At 34.9% G+C, this 26,357-nt stretch overlaps 1 protein-coding gene across 1 annotated transcript; it reads right to left on the bottom strand.

The window, feature by feature from the left end:
* Positions 1-1,361: 1,361 nt before the first annotated feature.
* Positions 1,362-19,713, bottom strand: LOC136815067 (serine/arginine repetitive matrix protein 1-like). Its single transcript, XM_067071510.1, has 10 exons — positions 19,590-19,713; positions 11,482-11,650; positions 11,142-11,271; positions 10,500-10,728; positions 7,308-7,336; positions 6,734-6,806; positions 5,106-5,224; positions 4,441-4,497; positions 3,539-4,006; positions 1,362-3,274 (listed from the first exon to the last, which is right to left on the bottom strand). The coding sequence occupies exons 2-10, from the start codon at positions 11,630-11,632 to the stop codon at positions 1,564-1,566; spliced, it is 2,967 nt and encodes a 988-aa protein (XP_066927611.1). The 5' UTR covers positions 11,633-11,650; positions 19,590-19,713; the 3' UTR covers positions 1,362-1,563.
* Positions 19,714-26,357: the final 6,644 nt, after the last annotated feature.

Genomic DNA, 26,357 nt, shown 5'->3' with positions numbered 1-26,357 from the left:
CATAAGACCTCGATGGCCAAAAGCAAAAGAACAAGTTAAGAACATTTTAAGGCTTTGCAGACTCTATAACATTCGATTTCTTAGGAAAATGCAAAATTGAGAAACAAATGCGAAAATAAGAATAAATTAAGAACATTTTTAGGCTTGAAACTCAAAAAGTAAGAACGTCCGAAGGCTTCAAAATTTGTGGATGTTCTTATAAAAAACGTGTAGTATTATCTATACTACCATAACACTGTTAAGAACATTTCCTGTCACGCAATCAGAGCAAGATCAAAATACAAAATTTTCGATGGGGTGAAAATTGTTAGCAAGTAAGTGTCACCTTTTGATGATTCAAGAAATTCTATTTTACATCCCTGTGAGTAAGCTTTTATGACCACCCAGTTCGGGCTAACTGAGATCTACCTTCCAAACTTTTGGACTCACACCCTAAAGGAGACTTAAGTCGAGAATAGTCAATATTTTATGCTTTTTCAAAAAGAGATTTTAGATTTAATGATAGACAGAAAAATGCTGGCTATTTTAACACACTTAAAGTGACTTAAATTGCACTGTGCATCTTTGCAATCTTTTGCACGACATCGAATATGGAATATCAAATTTATCTTTTTGTGAATGTACATATGCGATTGAATCTACCCTATTTTTTCAAAGTCAGGTCTTTTTCTTTCTCAGACATCGATTTCACCTAAACGTTTTAAATTCACTATTTAAGTCTGTCAATCTGAGACACGGCGGAATAAAAACCGCTGAAAATATTCACTTCCTTATCCAATTACTACACATTGTAATTACCCATTGATTTCATAGTAGTAATGTTAGGTGTTAGCGACGCCAGAGAAAGCGTCGCCTAGCCATACACTTAATTGAAACAGGTTATTACATCGAATACAAATTAGATGGTTGACGCCAGTTATGTAGCAAACTTCATAAAATTTAGTGAGTGATACGAGAAAGCATCCACCGAAGGGGGACTTCAAAATATAACTGTTCTGAACTAAAAATTTCTCCACTGGAAAACGTCCGAGGAACTGTTCTTAGTTTCGGGGAAATCCTTCCAGCTGGCAAATCAGCACAGATATTTGTAAATTTTAGGTCGGTGGCTGCTCCTGGTGATGTACAATAAGTAAATAATTCAAGTAAACTTAAAGATGTCATGTCCAATTCTGTATTGGTTTGAGCAATGGCTTTTGGTAACCCTCAATAAAAAAATCTCCAAAATGCATTGTTTTTGATAGCAAGGGGAGAGAAAGGTTTCTTTCAAGTTGCCATATTTTGTTCTGAGTAATTACTTTCAAGCTCTTAAACAAGAAACTGCTGGTTGGAACGACTGAGTGTCTAAACTATATAAACCAAAGGCTTTTAAAAATATCATTATTTAGTTATCAAAAATATACTATACCATAATCATTCATAATTGACATTTATATGTCCAAATTTGAGTTATAAAAAAATAATTTATCAACTTAAATTACACGATTCGAGAAAATAAAAACATTTAAGAATAAAATCTGTCACGCAGTTAAAAAAATACATATCTTCAAAAACAAAAACATTTTATTATTCACCATCGTCGTCCTCATCTGACGAATCTAAAACAAAATCATCAATATTTCCCAGAGCTTTCAGAATGTCTTCATTCAAGTTCAAATCCAATGACAGTCCATCAATAAGATCTTCATTTTTAATTGGGGATGTTAAACCACGCATTGTGTTTTCCGAAAGTTTATTTATGTCTGGAATTTTGATTTGACATTCGGATGGTGTAAGGCACCCCGTTGTGGATACAACTCTTGTATCCAGGGAATCAGTTGGATGTATTCTAAGAAGGTCTTTATCAGAGTCAATGTGGTTCTGAACCTCTTCCTGGTCAAAGTCTTCATTGTTTTCATTCAGTATTGGTGAAACATCCTCGAGATCATTGATCGGTTGTGATTCAACTCCTTGGATTTCTTCAGTTTCCATTTGCTGTTGTTCAGATTCAGATGTTGCGGAAACCAAAATTTTTATATCCTCTTCGTTGACACTTTCCAGTGAGAACATACCTTCGTTAGAATCTATTTCATTTTCCACGTTATTTTCTTTACCATTTTGGTGCTCAGTAGAATCTTCTTGAGAATCTAAATGAATTGGTGATCTGATTGAAGGTTCCTCAGCAATATTTGTAACTCCTGACGGTTGAATATTTTCAGCTTCTGACGCTTGTTTGCCAGCCACTCCAACATCTCCAGATGGTTTTGAATCTTGAATCTGATCATTAGAACGATCAGTTTGATTATAGAATTGAATTGCAACTTCTTGTTGTGTCCCGCTTGAATGGACAGAGTTGTTTGGAGATGGCAGTAAGAATGTAGGTATGGTACTCGTGTTACTAGTTTTTGAGGTCTTGAATACTGGGCTTGGTGGAGGAACATGTTGGGATTCTCGGCTCGGCATTGGTTCTATTCGTGGTGAAGACTCATGGGCATCGTAATGAGGTAGAGAGCTGTATATTGGTTCATGATTGGACTCAATTTTCGTTCTCATTGGTGACTTACAACGAGCTGGTTGAAGTTGAACTTTAGAGATTTTGATTTCAGCAGGTGTCATATCGAACGTTGAAGCTGCTTTCTGATGACGTGAAAAATTACGTGTTGGTGAGATGCTACGATGTGTGGTAGTGAAGGAATTCTTCTGGCGAGAAGTCGTTTCTAAGATTTCACCCATGGCGTGTAAACTGGGTGATACGACAAGTCGTTGAACAGGGTGCGGGACGTCCAGAGATGCTCGTTGGCTTTGTTCAGTACCCGTTCGATTTATCTGATGTTTGCTTTGTAAAGGTGTTTTGAAGGGTGTAAAGGAATTATATTTGCTGTATGCATCATCAATCAAATCTCTATTGATGCCTGAGAAATGAGAACTTTGTTCACTGAGAACTGAAAAAGCTCTAGATTCAGATTTCACGATACTGGGTTTGTTTTGATCACCCTCATCTAAAGATTTTCGTAGATCAACAAGCTCAGAAAATAAGGATGGTGCTGTACTAACGCGTCGGGAATCGTAAGAATGCATGACAGCTGATTCTTGAAAATGTACTGTTGATGTTTCTTTTGACATTCGTCGTGTGGCTGATTGAGATGAACGTGACAAACGTTGTTGGATGATCGAGTCTTGTCGAGACATACGTGAAAGTTCAACAGGAATGGAGTTTCGACGATGTGGGGTGGGTGAACACGTCGGAGCGTGCGGCATATGGACTGATGGATGGGGTGACATCTTGTTCAGTTTACCTCTGTTGTTAGGGAAATAAAAGCAATTCAAAAATCATATTATATGAAAAATTTTAATGAATTCGAGAGTACGTTTCATATGTCAGGAAACTTAAAAAAAAATTTTGGTGGGACTTGCAAAGTGGATGAAAACAGTGGTTGGAAAATTTAATCCATCTGCATAGTATCACTAGAAAATCAAATAGGTGACGCAATGCAATTTCGATTCTTTAATGTACTAATGAAGGGTTTTTACCGTTTACAGTTCAATTTTTTAAATTACTTACTTTAATTCACGAATCAAGTCGTTTTCTTCTTCTTTTTTCTCTGCTAACGTCATACTACATATAGAACTAGCCTCACTTCCAGATAAAGGTTGAATCAAGATATCAGAGGCTAGTCTATCCATCCTGATAGATTCTTTACAATGGTGATCAACAATCGAATATTTCTTCAGAGCTCTCTTTGGAATAGCAGCACGTGACATATCTAACGCGTCACGTGGATTCGGCTGCCATCGATGTAGAAGCTCTTTCTTAGTTCGGCGCCGGCGTTTTTTCTGACGAATAGGCGCTGCGACGACATCTCCATTTTTGATATACATAACCGACTTTGAGAGTTGTTGTGGCCGGGTGGAGATTTGACTTGAAAGCGGTAGGTTACAAATATGCGGTTCTCTGGTGATAACAATTGGCGTCTTTGGGAGTGGTATGATGCGACTGGTTTTTAAAGCACTCGGAATGACAATGTCTCCTCTATGAATGTAAGAAAGCTTGTGTGTGTTTTCTTTCTCGATTACCTTATCAGCCCTTTATTTACGCAAGCTATTGACATTATATTTGGGTCTTGGGTGGATAAGGGCCAACATTTAGTAGTCAATTTTAAATCATTTTTAATCGAAATTAGTTGATAAAATAACTTATAAAATAAAAAATTTCCTTTTAAAACTTAACAAAGTGAGAATTTACCAAACCAAGATTTAGCGAGTTTTAGAGGTTCTGGTATTATTTTGGGTCCTAATTGGTGTAAGCTGAAAATTTGGCAGTGATGGATTTCAAGGTTTAAGGGATGGCATGAAAGAGACCGGAGTAAAAAGGCTGACTGAAGGAATTTGTTCAAGTTAAAGAGACATTCGAGTTATAGAGGTTCCAGTTAAGGAGATTGTATTATTTCAGGTCAAGCAACATACCTGTTATCAATGACGTCATCGCATTGCATGTTACTGATGCGGCAAAGCGTGAGGTAACTGAAAGTAGAAAATAATCAGTTAGGTCCTGGAAACAAAGCTGCCCATAAATAAAAATGAATGATCCGATAAAGATTTACCTAAAAGGATACTCATCTTTAAAATTCCTTTTGTCTTTAAGGTCTTTTTGGCCTATAGATAGCTTCTTTAGTTCCAAGCTAAGCCTTCCATTTTCCAAAATAGAGATTTCAATTTGTCATATCTCAGCTTCGCGAAAGTAACTAAGCTTTCTGGATCTGGAAAAGCTTATGCTGTATTTTGTAGTATGGGGCGTGTACAAATGGTAGCGCAGCCGCTGACCCAAAGGCTGTGAGTTCCAGCCCTTCACAACTCGACCATGTTAGTAAGGGTCATTCCAGAGCAAGGGGTACGTAACGTCACGATCACTTTCGACTGGATACCGCCAGTAGGGACCTAGGAGCGCCGCGACCCATGCATTTTATAGCACCCGTATAGGCGGTTCAATCGGGCATAGACTAGCTCTAATCGTGGGTGATAATTTCTTAGAATGGCTCACAGCTGATATGGTAAGGGCCACAAAAAGGATCAACCCTCACCATAGATTTGAGGTCAGACGCAAAAAATAAATCGTTAAAAGTACGTCTTACTCATCGAGAGTGATTCCTTGTTCAATCATCATGGGCAACAATTCATCCAAATATCCATGATTGAGTTTACGAAACGCACGAACACCAGGTGGCTCTTTATTCACACGATCTTTCGAACTCTAATAAAAAATGATACAATTTGACTATCAGAGGGAGATCAATAGCGTCGACAGGGATGAAGGAACATTTGCTTAGGAAAGCAAGTTTTAACGATACAGTACAGTTTTTATATAATGAATAGGTACCATCAGGTATGTAATAGCCGTCCCCCGCTAATTAATTTTTCGAAAATTTTCCACATAAGACATTTTTATTCTAACCCCCCCCCGCTTATTGATTATTGGTAAAATGTTGTCTTATATCTGCAGTGCGAGCCTCCTTTTTAACAATTTTCCACCCAGGACATTTTTATTTCAACCCCCTGCTTATTAAGTTTTGCGATTTTTTCCAACCCTCCCTGCTTATTCGAACCCCCCCCCGGCTACTAGGTACCCGAGAGCAAGTGCTTTAACATAAAAACTTGCTCTCCTACGCAGATCGTTCTTCAACCCTGTCTACGCTACTGGAGATGACCACTGTACACCAAAGAGCTATCAATGCAGTAGAAAGCATTTTGATATTGGGGGGGGGGCGAGGTTTAGTGACACTGTGAGGGTATCCACCTTTGGTTTGGCTCGAGAGAGGGAAATTCCAAACAGTAAATTATTATGATTAGACAACCAAATTAGACAAAATTTCGATGAGAATTAGTTAAAACTTATAAATGAAATACATCTAGAAAAACAAAATTTAGATAATGGTCATTTTATTTTCCATAGATTTTCTATCGATGCTATCGTCCGTTAGAGGGGTACATTAAACGTAGGGAAAGATTCATGCACTGGTTTGATTTGATTTCATATTAATTCATATTAATAATTGATTTATACAATCCACATCCGCAACTGCAACCCGCTAATATATTGAAAAAGCGTCTCAAGGGGCGTGCGTACCAGAGTACCCCACTGGTATTGATGGCGTTAATGAAAAAAATTCTTGAACTGTTCCCAACTATATTATGTTTAGAGAATTTACTCAGTAAATCTTTTTCAGTGGGATACGCACGCCCTTTGAGATTGTTTTCAATAAATTAGCGGGTTGCAATTGCGGATGCGGATCGTATATTCTTTTAACAAAAATCGAGCTTACTACTAAAAAAATTGTTCGTGAATTTCGCAATACTTTGGTCAATTAACGCAAAATATTTTCGATGCAACAATAAGACTCCCTGTTTCGTTAGTGCCCGAAATTGAATTAATAAATGTTGTTAAAAACATCTTTCGATCGAGGGACGTAAGTGTATATTACACCGAAGTTGGAGGCGACCCGAAGGCTCCTCTTTCGATAGCTGTATACCCGAAGGTAGGGGAGGGCACCACTCTTTCTCCCTGAATTTCTCCACTTACCCTTGATCTTTCTCTTAATTGCTGAGCATCAAGCAGAGAGGCATCAAGTACCATTTTGAGAATCTTTGGTATGACTCGGCTGGGGGTTGAGCCCACAACCTTGCGAACAGTAGCCGGATACTCTACCACTGCACTACGATCGCATAAAAGGAGATTATTACTTACTTTAAAAGAAACACAAACCTTTTTGTTTTCATCGTCTTGGGGCAGAGAAGCTCCATCAATGACATATTCAGAAACCGTCTTCTTCTTTTCACTGCAAATTAAATGGACAAGATACATATGGACCTTTTGTAGGACGCCATTTTGAATCCAAAGATTAGCGGCGAAAACATTACAGAATGCTTACAAAGCAGAATACCCCCCCCCCCTCAGCGGCCGATTTTTTGAGGGCGCCGAAAGACGCCTTTGATTATCAATTTTGGCACCCCTTTGTTTTTTTACATCTAATCATTAGAAGTGTACATGCAAAAGGAGAAAAATACCCGAGAATAACTTTCGTCCTAGCTTCGCTCGCGTAATTTTTACAAAGATTTGACTTTTAAAAGGGGGCACCGAAATCCGAAATTTCAAGAATTGCCTTCCAAGTTGCTCCAATTTTGATCGAACCACCAACTCATTAGATTTCAAAAGGAACGCATATATTATATCAATAGGAATAAAGTGACATAACAATTCAAACTCAGTTTAATTTTCCTTATGGGCCTGAAAAGATTTCATGAATCTGGAAATATTTCAAACAAAAGCTCTCTCTTACCTGGTAACAGTATGCTTATCCTTCTGGTCCTATGAAAAAGAAAACACAAGGAAAATCAAAATTTCAAGGCTAATTAAAATAGAAATATTGAATTATTTTTCATTTAAAAATTGATACAGGCGCACCACGAGAAAAGTACTTTTTTTCATCCGTTCTATAATTAGCAAAATCAATTATTTTTGTATAATAGAAAGAATATTCTCAAAATGTCATAAAGTAAACAAGTGATACTTTTATGGACCTACCTGGTTATGCATTTAACACATATATAATTGATATCTACATAAGCGTGACCATTAAACAATCATTCAGAATAACACAAATAGTGACGATCTATTAAAATTAGTCGTTTGTTTCTTATAAAAAAACACGTTTAGCAACCAAAATTTCATGCTCTTGAAATATTCTTTCATATTCAAGACTTCGAGAGCAAAAAAACATCTCATCAAAAAATTCAGTAATTTTAAGAACATTGATGTATGCTTATTAATAGTGATTCTTATAGATAAATATGCGTTTTTTGAGCTGAAAAATTCTTTTTTTACTAAGTCCAAAAAACCCTTTTTTTTAGCTGAAATTTACCCTAAATTTTTTTTTCCAAAAATCGAGCTCCGTCACATTCGAGGGTTTATAGTTATGCATCTTTGTGCAAAAAATCATAAAGAATAAAAGAGCCAATCTTGAGAAAAGCTAATACCTAAGTAATTGATAGCGTGCTTATATTATAAAAAAATATTGAATTTGGCCAGTTTTTCTATAAAAACAAGCCAAGCAACCAAAATTTCATGTCTAAACACATATATTCTTTAAAAGTAAGCCCTCATGAGCAAAAAAAACATCTATCTCATAAAGAAAATTGAGTAATTTGACTAAGAACATTGATGTATGCTTATTAATAGTGATTCTTATGGATAAACATGCGTTTTTTGAGCCAACTACAATTTTTTTGCAAAAATCTGCTTGAACCGTATTTTACCTATGATGGTACCTTACTTTCCTGCAAAAAATCAGAAAAAATTAATTATCCAATTTTTCACAAAGTCCAAAAATCCCATTTTTTAGCCGTTTTTTGGCCCAAATTTGCCCCAAATTTTTTTTTGAAAATCGGGCTCCGTCACATTCGAGGGTTTATAGTTATGCTTCTTTGTTCAAAAAATCGTAAAGAATGAAAGAGCCAATCTCGAGAAAAGCTAATACCTAAGTAATTGATGTAATGTGCTTATAAAAAAATATCGAATTTGGCCAGTTATTCTATAAAAACACGCCAAGCAACCAAAATTTCATGTCGAAACACACATATTCTTTAAAAGTAAGCCCTCCTGAGCAAAAATCTCATAAAAAAATTGAGTAATTTGACTAAGAACATTGATGTATGCTTATTAATAGTGATTCTTATAGATAAACATGCGTTTTTTGAGCCAATAAAATTTTTTTGCAAAAATTCGCTTAAGCCATCTTTTACCTACGATGGCACCCTACTTTCATGCAAAAAATCAGAAAAAATTAACGACCTAATTTTTCACAAAGTCCAAAAAACCCGTTTTTTAGCCGTTTTTTGGCCCAAATTGGCCCAAAAAATTTTTTTTTTGAAAATCGGGCTCCGTCACATTCGAGGGTTTATAGTTATGCATCTTTGTGCAAAAAATCAGAAAAAACTAACGAGCCAATCATGAGGAAAGCTAATAACGAACGAACGAACGAACGAACGAACAGACGAACGGACAAAGGTTAATTTATAGGACCTCCACCGGGGTAGGTCCAAAAAAAAGCTTTATCAACCCACAGAAAATCGTATTAGGTCATCGCCATCATAAAAAATTACAATTGTTACCGGGTTACCGGGCTATTTCGGACCTAATTGACCATATTAAAAAAATGAGCCCATTTATGTTATCCACTTATTTTTCAGATAATTAAGTCGAAATTTTATTTTATTTTTCAAAGTTTTTTAAATTTTAAGAATCTTGTTTGCAGGGGTTAGGGGAATACCGGTATCTCTGGTATATCATAAAAAATGACATCATAATAAGTTTGAGGGGTAAACACTCCGAAAAAAATGTACGTGTTAATTTTACTGATTTTGCTTTTGATTCTTTTGATTCTTCTTATTTTGACTTTTATTTCTTTGGTTGTATTGACTTCGTGATTTTGATTTTGTTTTTGATTTTAGGCGAGACCAATTTAATTTGTTGTTCTACGGACAGATCGTTAGAAAAAATAGGGTCGGTCGGTCGGTCGGCAAAATAAGAATAGATTTTTCATTTATCAGGGTTGGTAAGGTACCGAGAAAATTTTCCAAAAAGTATCTGGATAAAAAATTCACTTTGTTTTTTATCTTCGATGAAGATCATAATAAAATTTTAGTGTATGGAATACAATTTCTTGAATTAATTTTCAGCTTTATTCAAGTTTAATTCTTACAAATAACTAGTGTGTAAAATATGTTGTAGTGGAAATCCGATATTATTATTTTTTTGATTTTAGCAAAAATAGAGTCGGTGGGGCCCGTAGAACAACAAATTAAATTGGTCTCGCCTTATCGATTTTTCGGATTTTGGCTCTGATTTTGTATTTTTTTATTTTGACAAAAAGTGTATGTGATTTTCCTGAGTTTTTTACCTCTCGAATAAGTTGGTAAGGTGGTGACAACATCTTAAAAAGGATGCCGACATTTTCAACCAAAGTCGACAATTGATCATGGCGTTCTACAACCCCATAAAAAATATTTGAGACAAAGGAGATTTCCCTATGAAATTTTAAACACCACAAATGATTTTTAAGTGCGTTAAACTTGAGTTAGAAAGTAAAGTTTAAACATGAGACTTACAACTTAAGATTTCAGTATTTAAAAGCTCAAAATTGTTTCGATCAGGCTTGGAATATAGCCTAGAAGCCACTAGACTGGGAATCCAGTCGTTTATAACGTTTTTGTTGAAAGCGGCAAAGAAGCCACCGAACCTCTCAAAAATCAAAATATTCAATGGAAGACAGTGAAAGTGCTAAAATAGCAATTCTCGTTCGAACTTTAAATTCGGAAAAACGTTAAAATACACCAAAGTCTCAATATAGTTCGAGCAAGATTATAGCAATTGAAACAATTTAATTAATTATATGCATAAAAGTTTCTCGTTTAGTAAGCCCCCCAGAATGCACCACGAATTAAAAGCTGTATCGTGTGAATAAATGACATACATTTTTACCAGGAACCCATACCAACATCTTTTGAACGTCTTGAAGAGGTTTATCAAGAACCACCATCTGCTTTGTGAGGACTTTGGTGTGACTATTAAGAGTAGCATGATCATTGAGTTTATGTTTTTCTTGGTCTTCAACCTCCTTTTGGCGTTTACGGATTCGTTCTAAACATCCTTTATCAAATGATACTGATGGTCCAACAGGAAATGATCGTGGAGAACTGAGCCTGAATATTCATAAAAATAATTGCTTTAAGCGAAATGATTTTCATTGAAACCAAATTTCCTGGGTTATTGGGGTGTACCATATCACACATCACGTCACAGATATTAGTTCCACAAACTACATCTTTCGATAGAATTTGTCAAAAACGTAAAAAAAATGCAATTATTTCAGCAAAAATTACAATAACTTCTCAACGCAAAAATATATTCTGCGAAAAATTGGTTACATACCCTAAGCTATGAAGAAAATTCTATCATGAGAGGGATTTCATTCAGGTTGTTCTTTTACAAAAATGAAAAAGTAAAATGATTAAAAAGATTCTATTTCATAAACAGAAAAAACTTACTTTTCAACTATTTGAGTACCTAGTTCTATGAAATCTACTTTCATAGTTTCAAGGCAAGAAAATTTTACCTTGAATTGGGGGATTTTCGATGAGTTTTGTATTCCTCATGATCAGAACAAGAAGAATCTGTATAATAATCTAACTCATCTTCCAATACATCACCAATGGTGAAATTGATGATTTTGTAAGTTGGTAAACCTATTGACAAGAAATGAAAAATTTAGTCCTCAATAGGTATCAAAATGACCATAATAATACGTTTTAAACATCTTTTTCATTGCCGTAAGGCACGAAACTTGAATTAATGTACTTTTTAACTTCAAAACTTGAAATAAATACATAAATTTGCTGTACCATCTGTACCGTTTCATTGCAAAGCATAATCAAATAATATAAAGGAAACATTACCAGTATCTTTGGGTCTGTTAGGCTGGTCATTTTTTGACTGATTTTTTGTTAGTTTATTTGGTAAAGATGGTGAAGAAACCCCTTTACGGGGTTGATTAACATCATATTCCCAGCATGAGGGATGTTGACAAAATTCACAGCCTGCTGTCATATTCTTACCATCTCGTTGCTACAAAAAATGGAAAAATATTTTCTTTATATGTCTTTCAACATTATGCACATACCGTAAATTTCGAGCCTCCTGAAGTTGTTCCAGGGGGAGGGGGTTAAACAGTTGATGCCAGACATCATAATGACTAACTGAAAAATTCTGAAAATTTGAAAGTACAACAACTACTCTTCAGAAAATAATACCCCAAACTCCAAAGTACTGAGTGTGTTGACCATAAGTGTCTTTGGCTTTTCTCAGGTTGACACAACACCCTATTCTGCCCTGTTACGTAGCAAATAGAGTAAATACTATAGACAGAAATTATGTAATTTTTCTTTTCTTTTAAAGACTGGGTGAAGACTTATGCAAAGCAGTGCAGGGGGGGGGTGCAGAGGCAGGGTACTAACCCATAGGGTACTAACTTGATTTTTTACGAAAATTTTGTTTAGTACCACCTACCCATATTTAGTACTGGGTACTAGTTCATTTTTGCTGTAAAAAATTAGGGACACCACCCCTAAAATCTTAAATTTTACAGATTAGACCAAAAGAGGGGTACTACCGAGTGCGCCACAAAAAAGTTTCTCTCTTTAAAACTAATTTTCTCGAAATATAACATTTTTAAAAGAACCATTCTTATTTAATCGAAAAGAAGAAAGATGAACTTAAATTTTGAGGGGTCATTTATTAAATTTGATTCAGTAGATCAAAAGTTATGCTCAATTAAATAAAAAAAGCTAGTTTCTGAAAGTGCTCAAAAACGTTAAAAATGGACCTATCAAATTAATCAGAAGCATAATTACATGATGCATCAGTATTTTCGTTTCAGTAATCAAAAATGATAATTAGCTGTCTAAATGACCTTTTGTTATATAAAGGAAGGTTGAATTATAACACATGGAAGAAAATTCGTCGAAAAAGGCAAAGAAATCTGGCAAAAATTTGATGAAGATTCTAAACCCTTTCGACCCTTCAGTTTCAAAATTTAAGTGTTTAGTTACGGAAAAATGCTCTTAATCATGTAAAGGCTATGGTGATTACCAATTTTAAAATAAAATTTGATAGCTCGATTTTCAACGTTTCGAGCACTTCCTGAAAATAACTTTTTCATTCAATTGAGCATAACTTTTGATCTGATGAATCGAATTCAATAAATGACCCATCAAAATTTAAGTTTATCTTTCTTCTTTCTAATGAAATAGGAATGGTTCGTTTAAAACTTTTAGATTTCGAGAAAATTAGTTTTAAAGAGAGAAACTTTTTTGTGGCACACCCGGTATATTGTTAGTTTTTCATACTGAAAATTGACAGATAATTCAAGCAAACTATCAATGATGGCGTCAGAAGCTTTTGTCCTTTGATTTTCATCACAAACTTCTTGACCACACTTTTGAAGTTTTGTCTTCAAAAAAAAAATTCTCAAAAGAGTAAAAAAAAATTTCTCGATTAAAAGAATTTCAAATCAAAAAAATTAATATTTGAAAAAAGTCAAAATATTACAACAAACTACTTTTATTATTGAAAAAACAGCAAAATTCGGTGAAAAAGGACCCAAATAGTATCCTGCACTTGCTTGAAGAGTGAAAAATACACACCCCCACCCCAAAGTAGTACCGGGTACTAACTTTTTTGAAATGCAAAAATAGGCACCACCACCTGGCTATGGGTCAGTGTGTGTGTACCTGTGTCTTTACCCCCCCCCCTGAGCAGTGCTCAGTCTTGTCAGGTGTTGCATTTTGTGGAACTCATTTTTTTTAAATGAATGCCAGGGTGTGAAAGCAATGTACTAGTATGTGCCACAAAAATAAAAACAAAAAACTGCTAATGAAGCATTGGTAATAGTCAGGAATCATAATGACTTACTAAAAGGCTGTGCAAAATTTCAGAACAAGAAATCTTTGAGATGGAATTTAGGATTCGAAGTCAGGAGAGCTTATTTTTTAAGATAAGGCTAGTTATTTTTAACCGTTAGTACCCTAAAAGTACCATTTTTCTGATTTGATATTTATGGTACACAGTGGTACGGTACACCATCCCTCAGGCAGGGGGGTCGGTACTAAAATCTGAGACATATGAATACTAAAAGGGCAGGTCTAAAACGCCTAATACCTACTATACTACTTAATACTTACTACCTGATACTTAATACTGACTACCTAATCCATTTGGATTTTTACCAGAACTTCCAGGCCCTAACTCTCCTTCGCATATTCAAAATCTCTATTCTAAAAAAAATTGGTTTTGTGGAATTTACCTAAAGTCTTTCAATATGATATCTAAAAAAATATCTAAATATTTGTATTAAAGTAAGTATTTTCTTCTTCTCATATAAATACAAAGCAAAAGGTCATTTATCTTAGTTGTTTTCCTGCTCTCTCTTATGACTTTGATTTAATCATAAGAAAACATTTTATATAAAGATCTAAATCAGTTATTCTTATTATCAGTGCAGCTGGAACCTCGATATTCCAAGATTAGAAAAAGCTACACCTTTTACCTTTTTTCTTTAAAGAATCAACAAGCCATCAACATCGATTAACTACACACATTTCCTCGGAATATTATCTGCCATTATGACTTTCTTGAATCCATTTCGAAATTAACCAATCGGGTTATGTATCGAAATTGCTATGGGAATTCTTTTCTGAGATTTGTGAAATAGCTAAGTTGGCAAAAAAACTTTTCCCGTGGGTTTGAGGAAAAAACAGAACTGCTATCATTTGTTTGTTATTTAACCATAATATTTAAATTTGCGCTCAAAAACAATATACCATTTGTATCTCTAAGAAAATAAACACTTACAGAACAACATAGTTTATCATTTAGAATACCCTGGTATTTGGACCATTCTATCGTGAGCCCAAAATAGGGGAGAAACTAAGCGGTTTGTGTAGTTTACGATGCGCGATCCAACGATTCACGATGCACGATGCACGATCCATGCATATATTATGTTAATTATTCTAATTATGCATTTACAGGTTTTAGTAATCACATAATTTTAATTCCTTCTTTTGTATTCCTGTAATCAATGTAAAGTATGCGTGTATATATTTTAACCTCAACAATCAAATCAAATCACAACATAAACTTTTTTGCCCATGCTTTGAATTGAATATCTTGTAACCTTTTTGCTTTCTTTATTTAAAAAAACGTTTCTCCGATTAAACCAACCAAATGCATTGGATTGAGACAGGGTTATAAACAAAAATTTACAATGTTGTGGTAAAGTAGGGAAGACGTTTTTTAATGAAGGGCACGTGTATAAACTCACCTTTTTTTGAGAAAGATCAAATGAATTAACTTGATCATCAAACAAAGAAAAAGATCAAATAAATAAAAGCACCAGTTGCCATTCAGTTGGTGAAAGGTTTTTATAAGAACATGCCAAAAGTAATAATGTAGCCAATGATTCCTTATTTACGTTATTCACTGTTCTTGAAAAAATAATAAACGTACAAAAACGAGTTTGTGTTTTAATAAATTCTTCGCGCCAAAACTTTTCTATGACGTCAAGGCTTTTTTCTTTCATTTTAAAAACGAGTGAGGCATGCGGCGAACATTTTCTTTCTCTCGCTTTCAATTTTTGTTTTTTTCTACACAGAAGATATAAGTTATTTTAATCATTCTGGTTATGATAAATTATTTCCCCTTCTTTTTTTAATTTTTTTCCCGATATTGTTATATGATGTTTGCAGCTAGCATTATGAAAACTTATTCGTGCATAATTCGAATAATTAACATAATATATGCATGGATCGTGCATCGCGCATCGTGAATCGTTGGATCGCGCATCGTAAATTACACAAACCGGAAACTAAGTAGCACCCTCAGTGCAAGATTGCTGCCTCATCTTTATTCGACTGTGCGAGAACGCAAGCTAATCATTTTTTCTCACGCGCTCAAGAGGAAAAGGAAATTGATCGATATTCTTTGAAGGAAAAATGTCAGAAACAAACCCAAAGACCAAAAGATGTATTTTGTTGTTGAGAATTGATCCTGTGTTAAATAAAAGATGAAAAAATCTCTGCGTTTTTTTCGGAAAAACTCCAATTTCGAGTTTAAGTATTTTATACTAGAAATTTCTATCTTGTGATATTTAAAGCATCTTATTCAGCACAATAATAATTCTTACTAAAATGAAGGTCATATCAAATTTGACCCTGTAAATATTCTGGTTCAAAAAGGTCATTTCTAATCAGTTTTGTAATGAAATCAAATCATGTCAAAATATTCTTGGTCATCTACTTCAGCAGGTGCTTTATGAAACAGGGGCATGCTCATTTATTTTAAATAAAAAACAAACAAAATATTCTTCTCCTACAAAAAAACGTGTTTCAACAAAATGTGTGTAGTCTGTAAACTTTATAGAAAAAGTGCAGGAAAATGAAGAGAAAAGAAAAAAAGAGAGAAAATATTTTCTCATTTATTTGCATAACTTTGAGCATGATTCTAATGAAAATTTGAAACTGTGGGACACACAGACTGACAGAGCAGAGGATGCTGGTGTGCAGCGGGGCAATGCAAAAGGATGATTTGTGTACCATGAGGTTGAGTAACTTGCATCAGTGGAGGCTAACATGCTTAGTCCTCAAAAGAATGACCTGGCTGGTCACTAAAATATTAAGTTAAATAAAAACAAAATGGTAGAGTAAAGCTGCGAGTGGAGCTGTGTAGTTCATTTGTTATGAAATTTTGCTGCTTTGATTGGTCAGTCTTTTTATGGCTATGCAAGTTTCCCTCCACTGCACTGTACACTGATATGCTATTTTACAAGGAACTGTTGGTATGGCGGCAACCATCATCAAACTATCTGCTATCAGGGATCGAATTAGCGTATCGCATTTCGCAATTCGCGATGCGTTTTTGGATTACTTACAAGCTAAAAATTGATCCATTTTAGGATGCAAAATCATGCTTATCAAAAAATTGCGATGCACTTTCTATCCCTTATTTCGATGCCTGGCTATTCTAATTTAAGGACCCTGTCGACGCACCGGACTGTTTTCGGTGTATTTGTCCGGTGTTGAAAAGTATTCTTTTGCTGATTAATTAGCACAAAAATGTTACCCTTCTATACACAACCCAAAATATCTCAACAATCAAAGAAGCTTTTGAAATTCTGTAAAAAACCTTTTTTCAGGGAAGGATACAGCTTTAAGAGTAATATGACCTCATAAACACTTTCTCTTTTTTTCTTTTTAGAAATCGGGATCAAAGACACCAAAGGTAATTTTTCAAAATGTTCGAATCGCTACTTTGGCTTCCATGTTGCAACCCGTTACACTGATATTACATTAGCCAATATCAAAATGTGCCACAGGAAAATCGTCAACTTTGATTGGCTTGTTTTTTGAGCAATGGAATGCGTCAATCATGTGACCAAAACATGAAAAAAGGAGGAAAATGTTATGTGAACCATGTGATCGCACGGAAGCGCTTCAAAACACCAGCTTTTTTGGAGTTTTGTCTCCTTTTCCCCAAACGCTTCAATCTTGCGTAGGCTTAGGGGTCAAGACTAGAACCCTTAATACAAGACATTTGCCTGACCAAAAAAAATCATCATCATCATTTTTGTTAATTGTCAGAATCGTTTACTCACTGGAAGTAAGCAAATTTCTGAAGTTTCGTTTTTTTTTTCGGTTGTGCTTTAAAAATTTTAAAAATAACAAAGATGAAAAGTTACCATCAATCCTGTAAGAAAAAGAAAGTTTGTGTGACGCAAAAATTGCGCTATAAAGGAAGCCCTAGAAAAAAGCCCACTGAAAATTGAAACTAGGAATTTATTGAATATTTCCCTAATGAAGTATCAAACTTTTTGTCTTTTGTAATTATTATAAATTCATAATTTTTAAATACTTTTTTTTGAAAGTCAAAGGACAATGAAAGCGATTTTCGCTGATTGGGTGGATATTGCATGTTCCGAGATCGGAAATTAAACAAGAGTAAAAGATGGGGGCGTCTTAGTATGTAATATTAATTCATTTTTTTATTTTTTTATTTTTCACGAATGAAAAATGAATTTTTGATTTTTTAATTAAGGAAATATAATACCGGGTGCGCCACAAAAAAGTTTAAAAGAACCATTCCTCTTTCATTGGAAAGAAGAAAGATAAACTTAAATTTTGATGGGTCATTTATCAAATTCGATTCATTAGATCGAAAGTTATGCTCAATTGAATAAAAAAGTTACTTTCCGAAAGTGCTCAAAAACGTTAAAAATGTGTCTTCTATAGCTTGGCACTAAATGGCATTGCCTTTATTTTATATCCTTTAAAGTAAATTTTTTCTGAAAGAAAAAGGATTGAGCTTTTCCATTGATGTATGTCTATTGTTGTCAAAGGTCCTCTCCAGTGTAAACACAGAGACGTAAAAAAATGAGCACGCTCGTACACAGACCTCTTTTATATTTTCGTGTGCTTTGGAAAATCAAAACATCTTGTTACTTTTTATGATGCTGTTACTACTGTTGTCATTTATGACTTCGTGCATATTGCAATAAAAAAATGTGTTTTGTTATAAGAAGCCATTCTTGTTATTTGGTTCAATTGGTTCAGTGTATCAAATCTCTCAGTTTAGTTGACACTTTGGTATCTTCGTTGTGTCACAGCAAAAGGTTTGTTTTTATTTTAGTTTGTATCTCACAGGTGTTACGCGTAAGCCAAATTGCGTATTACGAACAACCTCTAAATTGCTGAGTACAAGAGAAAAATCAAAATTCAAAATGGCGGCCAAGCCCACGCTGATAACTATCAAAAATCTTCGTTTTTCAATCAGCTATTGCAGCTCAATAAATCAATGAAATAATTTGAAATAAAAGGAAACAAACCTTGAACCTTTCATGAATCCAAATAAATAAAGGTATTCATCTAAAGTGAAGATAACATTTCAAAATAAAACGATTTCCAAACCAACCTAAAGTCAGTGTCTGCCAACTAAAAATTTCTCTGCGGGGTCACTGGCAAGGAGTTACGACTTCAGACTTTAGATTCCAATTCTTGTATAGGCTGCAACTACACTGCCAGATGATCTGTATTACAAAGACTTCCAAATGGGTCCATAAGTTAAGAAAATGAGATTACCATATAGCACGGGGGTTTTTTTTTTAGAAACAAACTTCAAAATAACATTGTTAATGAACTTCTTACTTAAAATATCACTTATTTTAACATAATTTATTTATGATATAACACCCTTTTCTTAAATAAATGGCCTCTTAAAGTCTTTTATGTTTGCCGCAAAAAGGGAGAAACATTTAATTTGACCGTCAGTTTTTTCTCTCTTTTTCTAGCTAATTTTAGACACAACTTTGGGGGAAATGAAGCGTTTTCATTGGTCTAAAATCACGGATGGTCACGTGGCCAGAATTTTTATCCAGGGAAATGCCGTGGCCGCAATGCCAATGTTTTGCTTTAGTGAGATTGACCATTTTGTTGTTTAGATTTGAGCGGGTGAAATTTCTGTACAAACCAAAATATGGCTTTGTTGGAATACCGGTTGAAACACTTGTGATCTTTGAAAGACCCCATCGGCTTTAGGCAGTGGTGTTGGCTTTAGGACTTCTCACGGCATGTCCTCTTGTTACCTACTGGCTATATTTTATTTTTGGCAAAAATTCCCGTTTGTGAATCAAAAAAACTTTTCTGACTGCCTTCTCTGATCCTAAAAAAATACAACAATCAAATAAACATGTACCGTGAGATTGGGTACCTTGCATCCAGTGGAGGCTAACATGCATAGCCCTCAAATGAATGACCTGGCTGGTCATTAAAATATATACAAAGTTAAATAAAAACAAAAATGGTAGAGTAGAGCTGCGAGCGGAGCTGCGTAGTCGTATCTTATCTTAACCAGCCCAGCCAGCCAGGTGCAGGTCTTTCATTTATTTGAGGTTGCATGTACAGCCTCCACTGATGCAAGTTACCCAATCTCACGGTATAAAAAAAATATAACTTACCAAATAATTTTATACTATGGCTAACAACTTTTGGTAATCCAATTACAGTGAATACATTTGGAAGAAAAAATGCTGGGAAAAGGTCGTTTATTGACCTGACAGCTACGCCATCTTTGTTGTGAATAAACAATGTGCGTTGTGCGGACCACACGTGCACAGTACAAAAGGCGTTTTGGCGGGCAGGGAGGGCGTGATAACATCAAGTGGAGCAAGTCTTCGTGCTTCACGCATTCCACGCATGCGCTCTAAAAAGAAAACGCCTTAAAAGCAATGGTGATCGGTTATGAGATTACAGTCAACAATACGACTCACCCTTTTACCCCGGAGGGCACTCGATTTCTAAACGACGGTATGTGCCGCCAAAAAATGGCTTTCAAAATCGGACCCTTCTTAGCCTTACTAGTACTACAGTAAGGGCTGCTTGAGCAGTGAAAAGGTACCCTTACAATGCATTTTTTACCGGACGTTTTTTACCCCTACAGTGTAGTTTGATTCCACATCTTCTTTTGCTGAAGAATGATTAAATTCTGTAGTATCACTTGCGCTACTAGTAGTAACCATAAAAAAACCTGGAAATACGCAGGAAGGCAAAGAACTACTTATTTAGAGGTGAACCTGGAGAGTAAAATCCTCGCCAATTAAGAGTATGTTTCTTTCATAATATTCTACAACAACTCCTTATTTTTGTCCAACATTCGAAGTAAAAAAGAACCAATATTCTGCCATTCACCACGGTAGCCCACAGATGGACTTGCCTAGTATTCAAACAATTTCCATACACGTTTTTTGGCCCAGCGCTAGCGAGTGGGCCTTTAAAGAGAGTGTCACTATTTTTTTTTCCGTGTTTCCTTCTGTGTGTCCGTTTTGGTAGAAACGGCGCTTTATACCAGTAACACACTTTTTGCCGTCTGGAGAGGGAAAAGCTTGCGAAAGTCGGGTACTAGCCAGTACCTTCCCACAAACCAAATTTTTTCTTTGTTTTATGGTCAGTTACACTTTGAAGCGTTTGTCGAAAGTTATTGCACTGTGGTGGAGGGTGACGTCGATCCCGTGCGGAGTGCATAAGGGCGGGAAAACACGGAACTCGAAAATAAAGACGGACAATCGAATAGGTAGGAGAGGATGTGCGTTGATGTTCAATCTAGTCTCAATTTTTGAGTTCCGTGCATTAAAATCAAAACAAAAGAATCCTCGGGATCGGGATGGAGTTTGGTGAGCTGAAAATGTTTTTTTTGAAATTATTTTGATACCCCCCTATTATAACGAAAGAACTATAGAAGCAAAACAGTTTCCAAAGGTCTTCAAGCAGCTCCAATTAATGGTATTGTCAACAGGCTCTTAATTTAGAAAGGTAATGAGATAATCCCACTTCTTCAAAAGGTTTTCTTCCTTGTAAGTTGTAGAGAAAAGCAACCAAAATCAAATAAAAGAAAACTCTCAACACTAGCCATAGCCAGTTTTTGAAACAGGGATGTAAAATAAAAAATAATGAGGATTCCAAGACTATCATTTGATGGAAATGAGTCGATCTCGTGCAATTTCAGGATTCAGAGGTACAAATAATAGAAATATATCATTAATGGTCATTAATGTATTTACCATAAAATTTAGCAAAGTTCTAAAGTTGTAATAAAACTATGTCAATGACTATAACATCTTAAAAATATAAATTTATAGGAAAGTTAGATAAAACTAATAAAATTTAGGTAGATTCCTCTCACAATTCGAAGCAAAACCTCCACATTTTACTGGCTTACTATCTAGTTTCCAAAGTTGAGAAATTCAAATCTAAAATCTGCTCGAGATCTCAAAATTAATTAGTAGTTTTAACTCTGATTATACAGGACCAAACTCTCACATTATAATGTAAAAATTCTAGAATAATATCATGAAAATAGTGTCAAGTTTTGGCAATTGTCCAGAATTGTCAAGACTTGTCTATGTCACTGGTGAAGACAGCTGTGAAGAAAGTTTTTCATTTCCATTCCCAGCAAACTTTCGAATCGAATACAATCAAATTTCACTTTACTTTCAGATAGAGAGACCACATCGAACAGCCAATAAAAACAATAACAAACAAACAGTTCTTCTTTCCACTGGAATAGGCCAGGAATAAACAAAATAAATTCTTCCTGGTTTCATGCCATATCCAAAAGATATTCGTTGCCATCCCAAAGCATACAAAAAGTACAAGTTCGTCTTCCTTTCAATCATCATTGGATTGCAGCACTTATGGTTCTAGGTAGGATAGGATCTAATCTGATTTGATAATTTTCATTCTCAATGTTTACAGTCTCTGGGATTCTTCAATCCTGTTATGGAAATAACCCAACAACTCTGCTGATGTTGATGCAAAAAAAGGATTTCCATCTTCTTTTCTCCTCCATCCACTGATACTGTTTCTTTTTCGTTCGGTTTCAACTTTTCAAAACAAATGATTTTGGTTCTCTCTCAAAAAAATTTCAAAATTCGAATCACAAAATTCGAATTAAAAAATTCGAAAGTTCGAAAATCTATTTGAACTTTACCGATCGAAGCAATGCAGCGACTTCTTAAAAAACGAAAAAAGCACACGCGATGGAGTGCAGCTTGTCCAAAGTCACGGCAAAATGAGCTGCGCCGAAGAGAAAATCTTGGACGGACTTTCCCGTCCAAGAACATTCGATTCCACGGCAAAAAGTAGCCTATCTCTATCCCAACACGCGATTTTTTGATCACTCTGTTGGTCTATCACTTGTTACCACTTTCGCGTCTACGATGGAGAACTTGACCGAATTTGTCGATGCCGTGTTTTTTTTATAAAATTCGACGTCACTAGCGACGAAAAAAGATGGCGGCCGAAAACATAAACAAAGAAGGGCGGGTGGGGGTGGAAAGGAAAAGAAAAATCTTGAATGTTGAGACTTATTGCAGAATATTTTATACTATTGTGAGGTGTGTTGCTGTGTTGATTGTACAAAATGTTAAAAAAATTAAACACAACAAAAAATGTATTGAGTGTTGTTTATAAAATTTCACTGCCTAAAAAGTAAAAAGCAGATAAAGTAACAACCCTACTCTATCAATAAAAGCATTGAAAATAAATTGCTCAAATTTTTGAAATAGAAAATATAAAGCTTACCACCATACATAAAAATGGAGGAATACAAGAATTAAAAAAAATTTATGCACCTAAAACGACAAAAGATTCCTACCACATAGTTCTTTTTGTGTTTATCTTAACTGTGCTGGTGGATTAAAAAAGCCACACCCAATGCTAAAAACAAGCTCATAATGGGACCATACAACCATTTTTAGTGATTGCTTATGTTGGTATATTGATCTTATAAGGTATAAAAAGGCAAGTGCAAAGTATTAGAGTCATAGCAGAAGAATTGAGAGAGATACAAGCCTCCATCCAAATGCTAAGTATTTGCTCCTACTAAAATGCTAAGTATTGGCTCATTTTTGGACCGCACTTTGTTGAAGCATAAGTCATGACAGATTTAAGCCTTAGAAAAAATTCTTTTAAATTTTTAAAGTTTATCTTTTCCACGCAACCATCATCAGGGCATAATTTTAGTTCATTCATTATATTAGAAATGAATGATGATTTCCCAAGACCCCTAAAATCGAAACAATTAAAAAACATGTCCTAAAGGTCTCCTATCTCGAGGATTATTAATGTTAAAAACTATAAATAAAATAATCCAGCTGTAGACCATCAGCCACATTTCCTCATGATTTCCTCAAAATTATTTGGTGGACCTCTCGAATTCTGTTTCCCTGGTTATTACAGTACACCACTACGTAACATATATTCTCTTTGTTAACATTTCTCATTATGAAATACACTACCATGCATTCTGTATGTCCACTGTCTGAATAGAAATAGAAATGTCCACGATAGAAACGATCTGACAAGTGATTAAAAACAATGTTACTCAAATCTTTCGAAATGAAAAAATAGTGCTTTATTTTGGTAACAAAAACAAGGAGCCTACTAAGTATATACTCCTGTACTTCCAAGTTTGTTCGAAGCGGGGATGATCCATGGAGCAATCTTTAACAAAAATCCAACCACTATCATTCCAGCATACAGATATGTTTCTGATTAATTTGTGTGTCTCACAACACCACTGTCCTTTCTTCGACTAATTCATAAAACCATTCGTCAATCTTTGCCCATTTTACCAAAATAAAGTCTTTATGTAACAAAAATAATCCAACATAAAAAAGCAGTGCTCCAGAGAACGTTTTTTGTAGTCATCTTTCTGCTCTTTCCCTTTAGCCATTCCAAAAACTTTTTGAAGAGTGACTCTTCAAAGTTCAAAGCACAAAATAAATAAAAACACAACATTCTGCAACATTTCGAACTCTCTTGGTACGTTTTAGAATGTTTCTAAAGTCACATATTTTCGAATGTTTTCGTTCGAAATGTAGCAAAACATCAGTTCCTACTCTCCCCGCCTCTGTTTTTGAGCTTTGTTTACAAAAACACTCCTTCGCGGTGACAAATTTTATTGGTAGAGCTTTTTGCTGCAGTCAAAAGCTACGGTCCTTTGGCTTGAAGCCGAGGATTTTTATTCCCCCACGAATCTCTGGGGGAATAAATGTAAAAAGTTACAGGCGATACGGTGTCGAGGAAAAAGCCGTGGTCGTCTGGTACAGGCTAGGCAAAAAGTAACAGACGTTAAATCGCGATAAAAAAGCGGTTTTCGTCTAACAGGCTAGTCGGGTACTGGCTAAAAAAGATATATTTTCTGATTTCGCGCTCCTTAAACAACAAACGTTTTCAAAACAAAACAGATACAAGATGGCGGTTGAAGCGAGGAGATTGATTTCATGTGTTGATTCTTACTTTCTTGAACATTTTCTTTGCTTTAGTGGTCAAGAGACTTTCAAACCAAAGAAACTTTGTAGTGATTTTTCTTTGTAAACTTTTTCAACATTCTGTCATATGTTATAGTTTTCATAAAGCTTTCTGAGTGAAAATTCTATACCTTAAATCAATTTCTGACTTTCACTTTTAGTTTCTTGTTTTCAAAAAGACTTGATTCTGGAATTTGCTGATGAACACTAAAATGGAGTTCATGTGTAAATTATAGCAAGATTGGAACTTTTTCAATGATACTACGTGTGAAAATGGTTATTTCTAGATCTGTCTCGTTTAACGAATTGGTGGCTTGATTTTTCAAACTCAACACGGAATTATTTCAAATACCGATTAAATGGAATATGGCAATGGAGACTAAGATGCAGCTCATGTGTAAATTTGAACAAGATTGGAACTTTTTCCATGATGCTACGTGTGAAAATGGTTATATATTTCTAGATCTGTCTCGTTCAACGAATTGGTGGCTTGATTTTTCAAACTCGACACAGAATTATTTCAAATACCGATTGAATGGAATATGGCAATGGAGACTAAACTGCAGCTCATGTGTAAATTTGAACAAGATTGGAACTTTTTCCATGATGCTACGTGTGAAAATGGTTATATATTTCTAGATCTGTCTCGTTCAACAAATTGGTGGCTTGATTTTTCAAACTCGACACAGAATTATTTCAAATACCGATTAAATGGAATATGGCAATGGAGACTAAACTGCAGCTCATGTGTAAATTTGAACAAGATTGGAACTTTTTCCATGATGCTACATGTGAATATGGTTGTTTCTGGATCTGTTGTGTTTTACGAATTGGCGGCTTGATTTTTCAAACTCGACACAGAATTATTATAAATACTAATTTTAAATGGAATATGGACATGGTAAATGTAGACTAAAATGCAGCTCATGTGTAAATTTGAACAAGATTAGAACTTTTTTCATGCAATGATGTTGTTTCTTATGGAAGTTGAATTTAATGATATTTTGAATTTGATTGTTTACCTTCGGGTAGAAAGTTTCGAGCTTTCAACATTCAATTTATTTTTGATTGACTACTGTACATTATGTTTCGTTTATTTTTTCACTTCCCTGTTCTAAGAAATGAAGAAAGGGAGAATTATCCTTGTCGACTTATTTTTCATTTTATTTTGCTCGACGCAGTAAAATTTTTAAATCCTTTGGACATCCCTTTCCTGAAATCTTGTTAAACATTTTTTGGAATTTTTGGAAATCTCGAAATTCGCGAAAATCGCGTAAATTTCGCTTTTGCTGGGCCTTCACGCCTAACGGGCTTCTTGTTTTTTATTAAAACACCTAAAGTCTGTCCAGATATAATTGGCAGTGGAAACAAGAATGCCTGTAACTTTTGATAGTCAAATATAATTATGAAATTTTTTTGCTTGTTTTAGAGAATTAAAAGCGCTATATTGGGGGGGGGGGGGGGGGTTCAGGGGGTACCCGATTCCGTAATTCCGCCAATTTTTTCTCCAATTTCCGTGACACCGTCTTAAATTGAGCCAAAATTCCGTCACCGAAAATTCCTTTGAAATTCAATATTTTTGTCGAAAATTCCGCAAATTTTGAAAATCTTTTACCAATTCTAGACTGGAGTCGTTTATGATGCGTGTAATACTAATAATACTAATACTAATAATAATAATACGGGATTTAGTTTGTATAGACTAAAATTGTTCCATTCATTACTTTTTGCTTTATTTCTACTATGTATAAATTAGTCGTCTAGCTTGCTAGACTATACCAATTCCGAAATTCCGCAAATTTTTTTGCTAAATTCCGTTTTTCCGCACTAAAATTGTCTAATTTTCCGTCTCCGTCAAAAACCCAATTTCCGTAATTCCGTCTAAATTTTCGCCAAATTCCGCCACTCCGTCCGAAA

Source organism: Clytia hemisphaerica, unplaced genomic scaffold, assembly GCF_902728285.1.
Source record: "Clytia hemisphaerica strain Z4C2 unplaced genomic scaffold, Clytia hemisphaerica genome assembly, whole genome shotgun sequence".
NCBI classification, from domain to species: Eukaryota; Metazoa; Cnidaria; class Hydrozoa; order Leptothecata; family Clytiidae; genus Clytia; species Clytia hemisphaerica.
The sequence above is the reverse complement of the archived record's forward strand: the minus strand, read 5'-3'. Positions and strand labels throughout refer to the sequence as shown.

What these genes read in the sequence shown, in the direction of transcription:
- LOC136815067 (XM_067071510.1), bottom strand. Translation starts at nt 11,632, where the DNA reads ATGACAGCAGGCTGTGAATTTTGTCAACATCCCTCATGCTGGGAATAT. An exon ending in TAACAGACCCAAAGATACTG is followed by an intron (nt 11,272 to 11,481) that starts GTAATGTTTCCT and finishes TCTTGTCAATAG; the next exon opens with GTTTACCAACTTACAAAATC. An exon ending in AAGACGATGAAAACAAAAAG is followed by an intron (nt 5,225 to 6,733) that starts GTTTGTGTTTCT and finishes ATTTTTTATTAG; the next exon opens with AGTTCGAAAGATCGTGTGAA.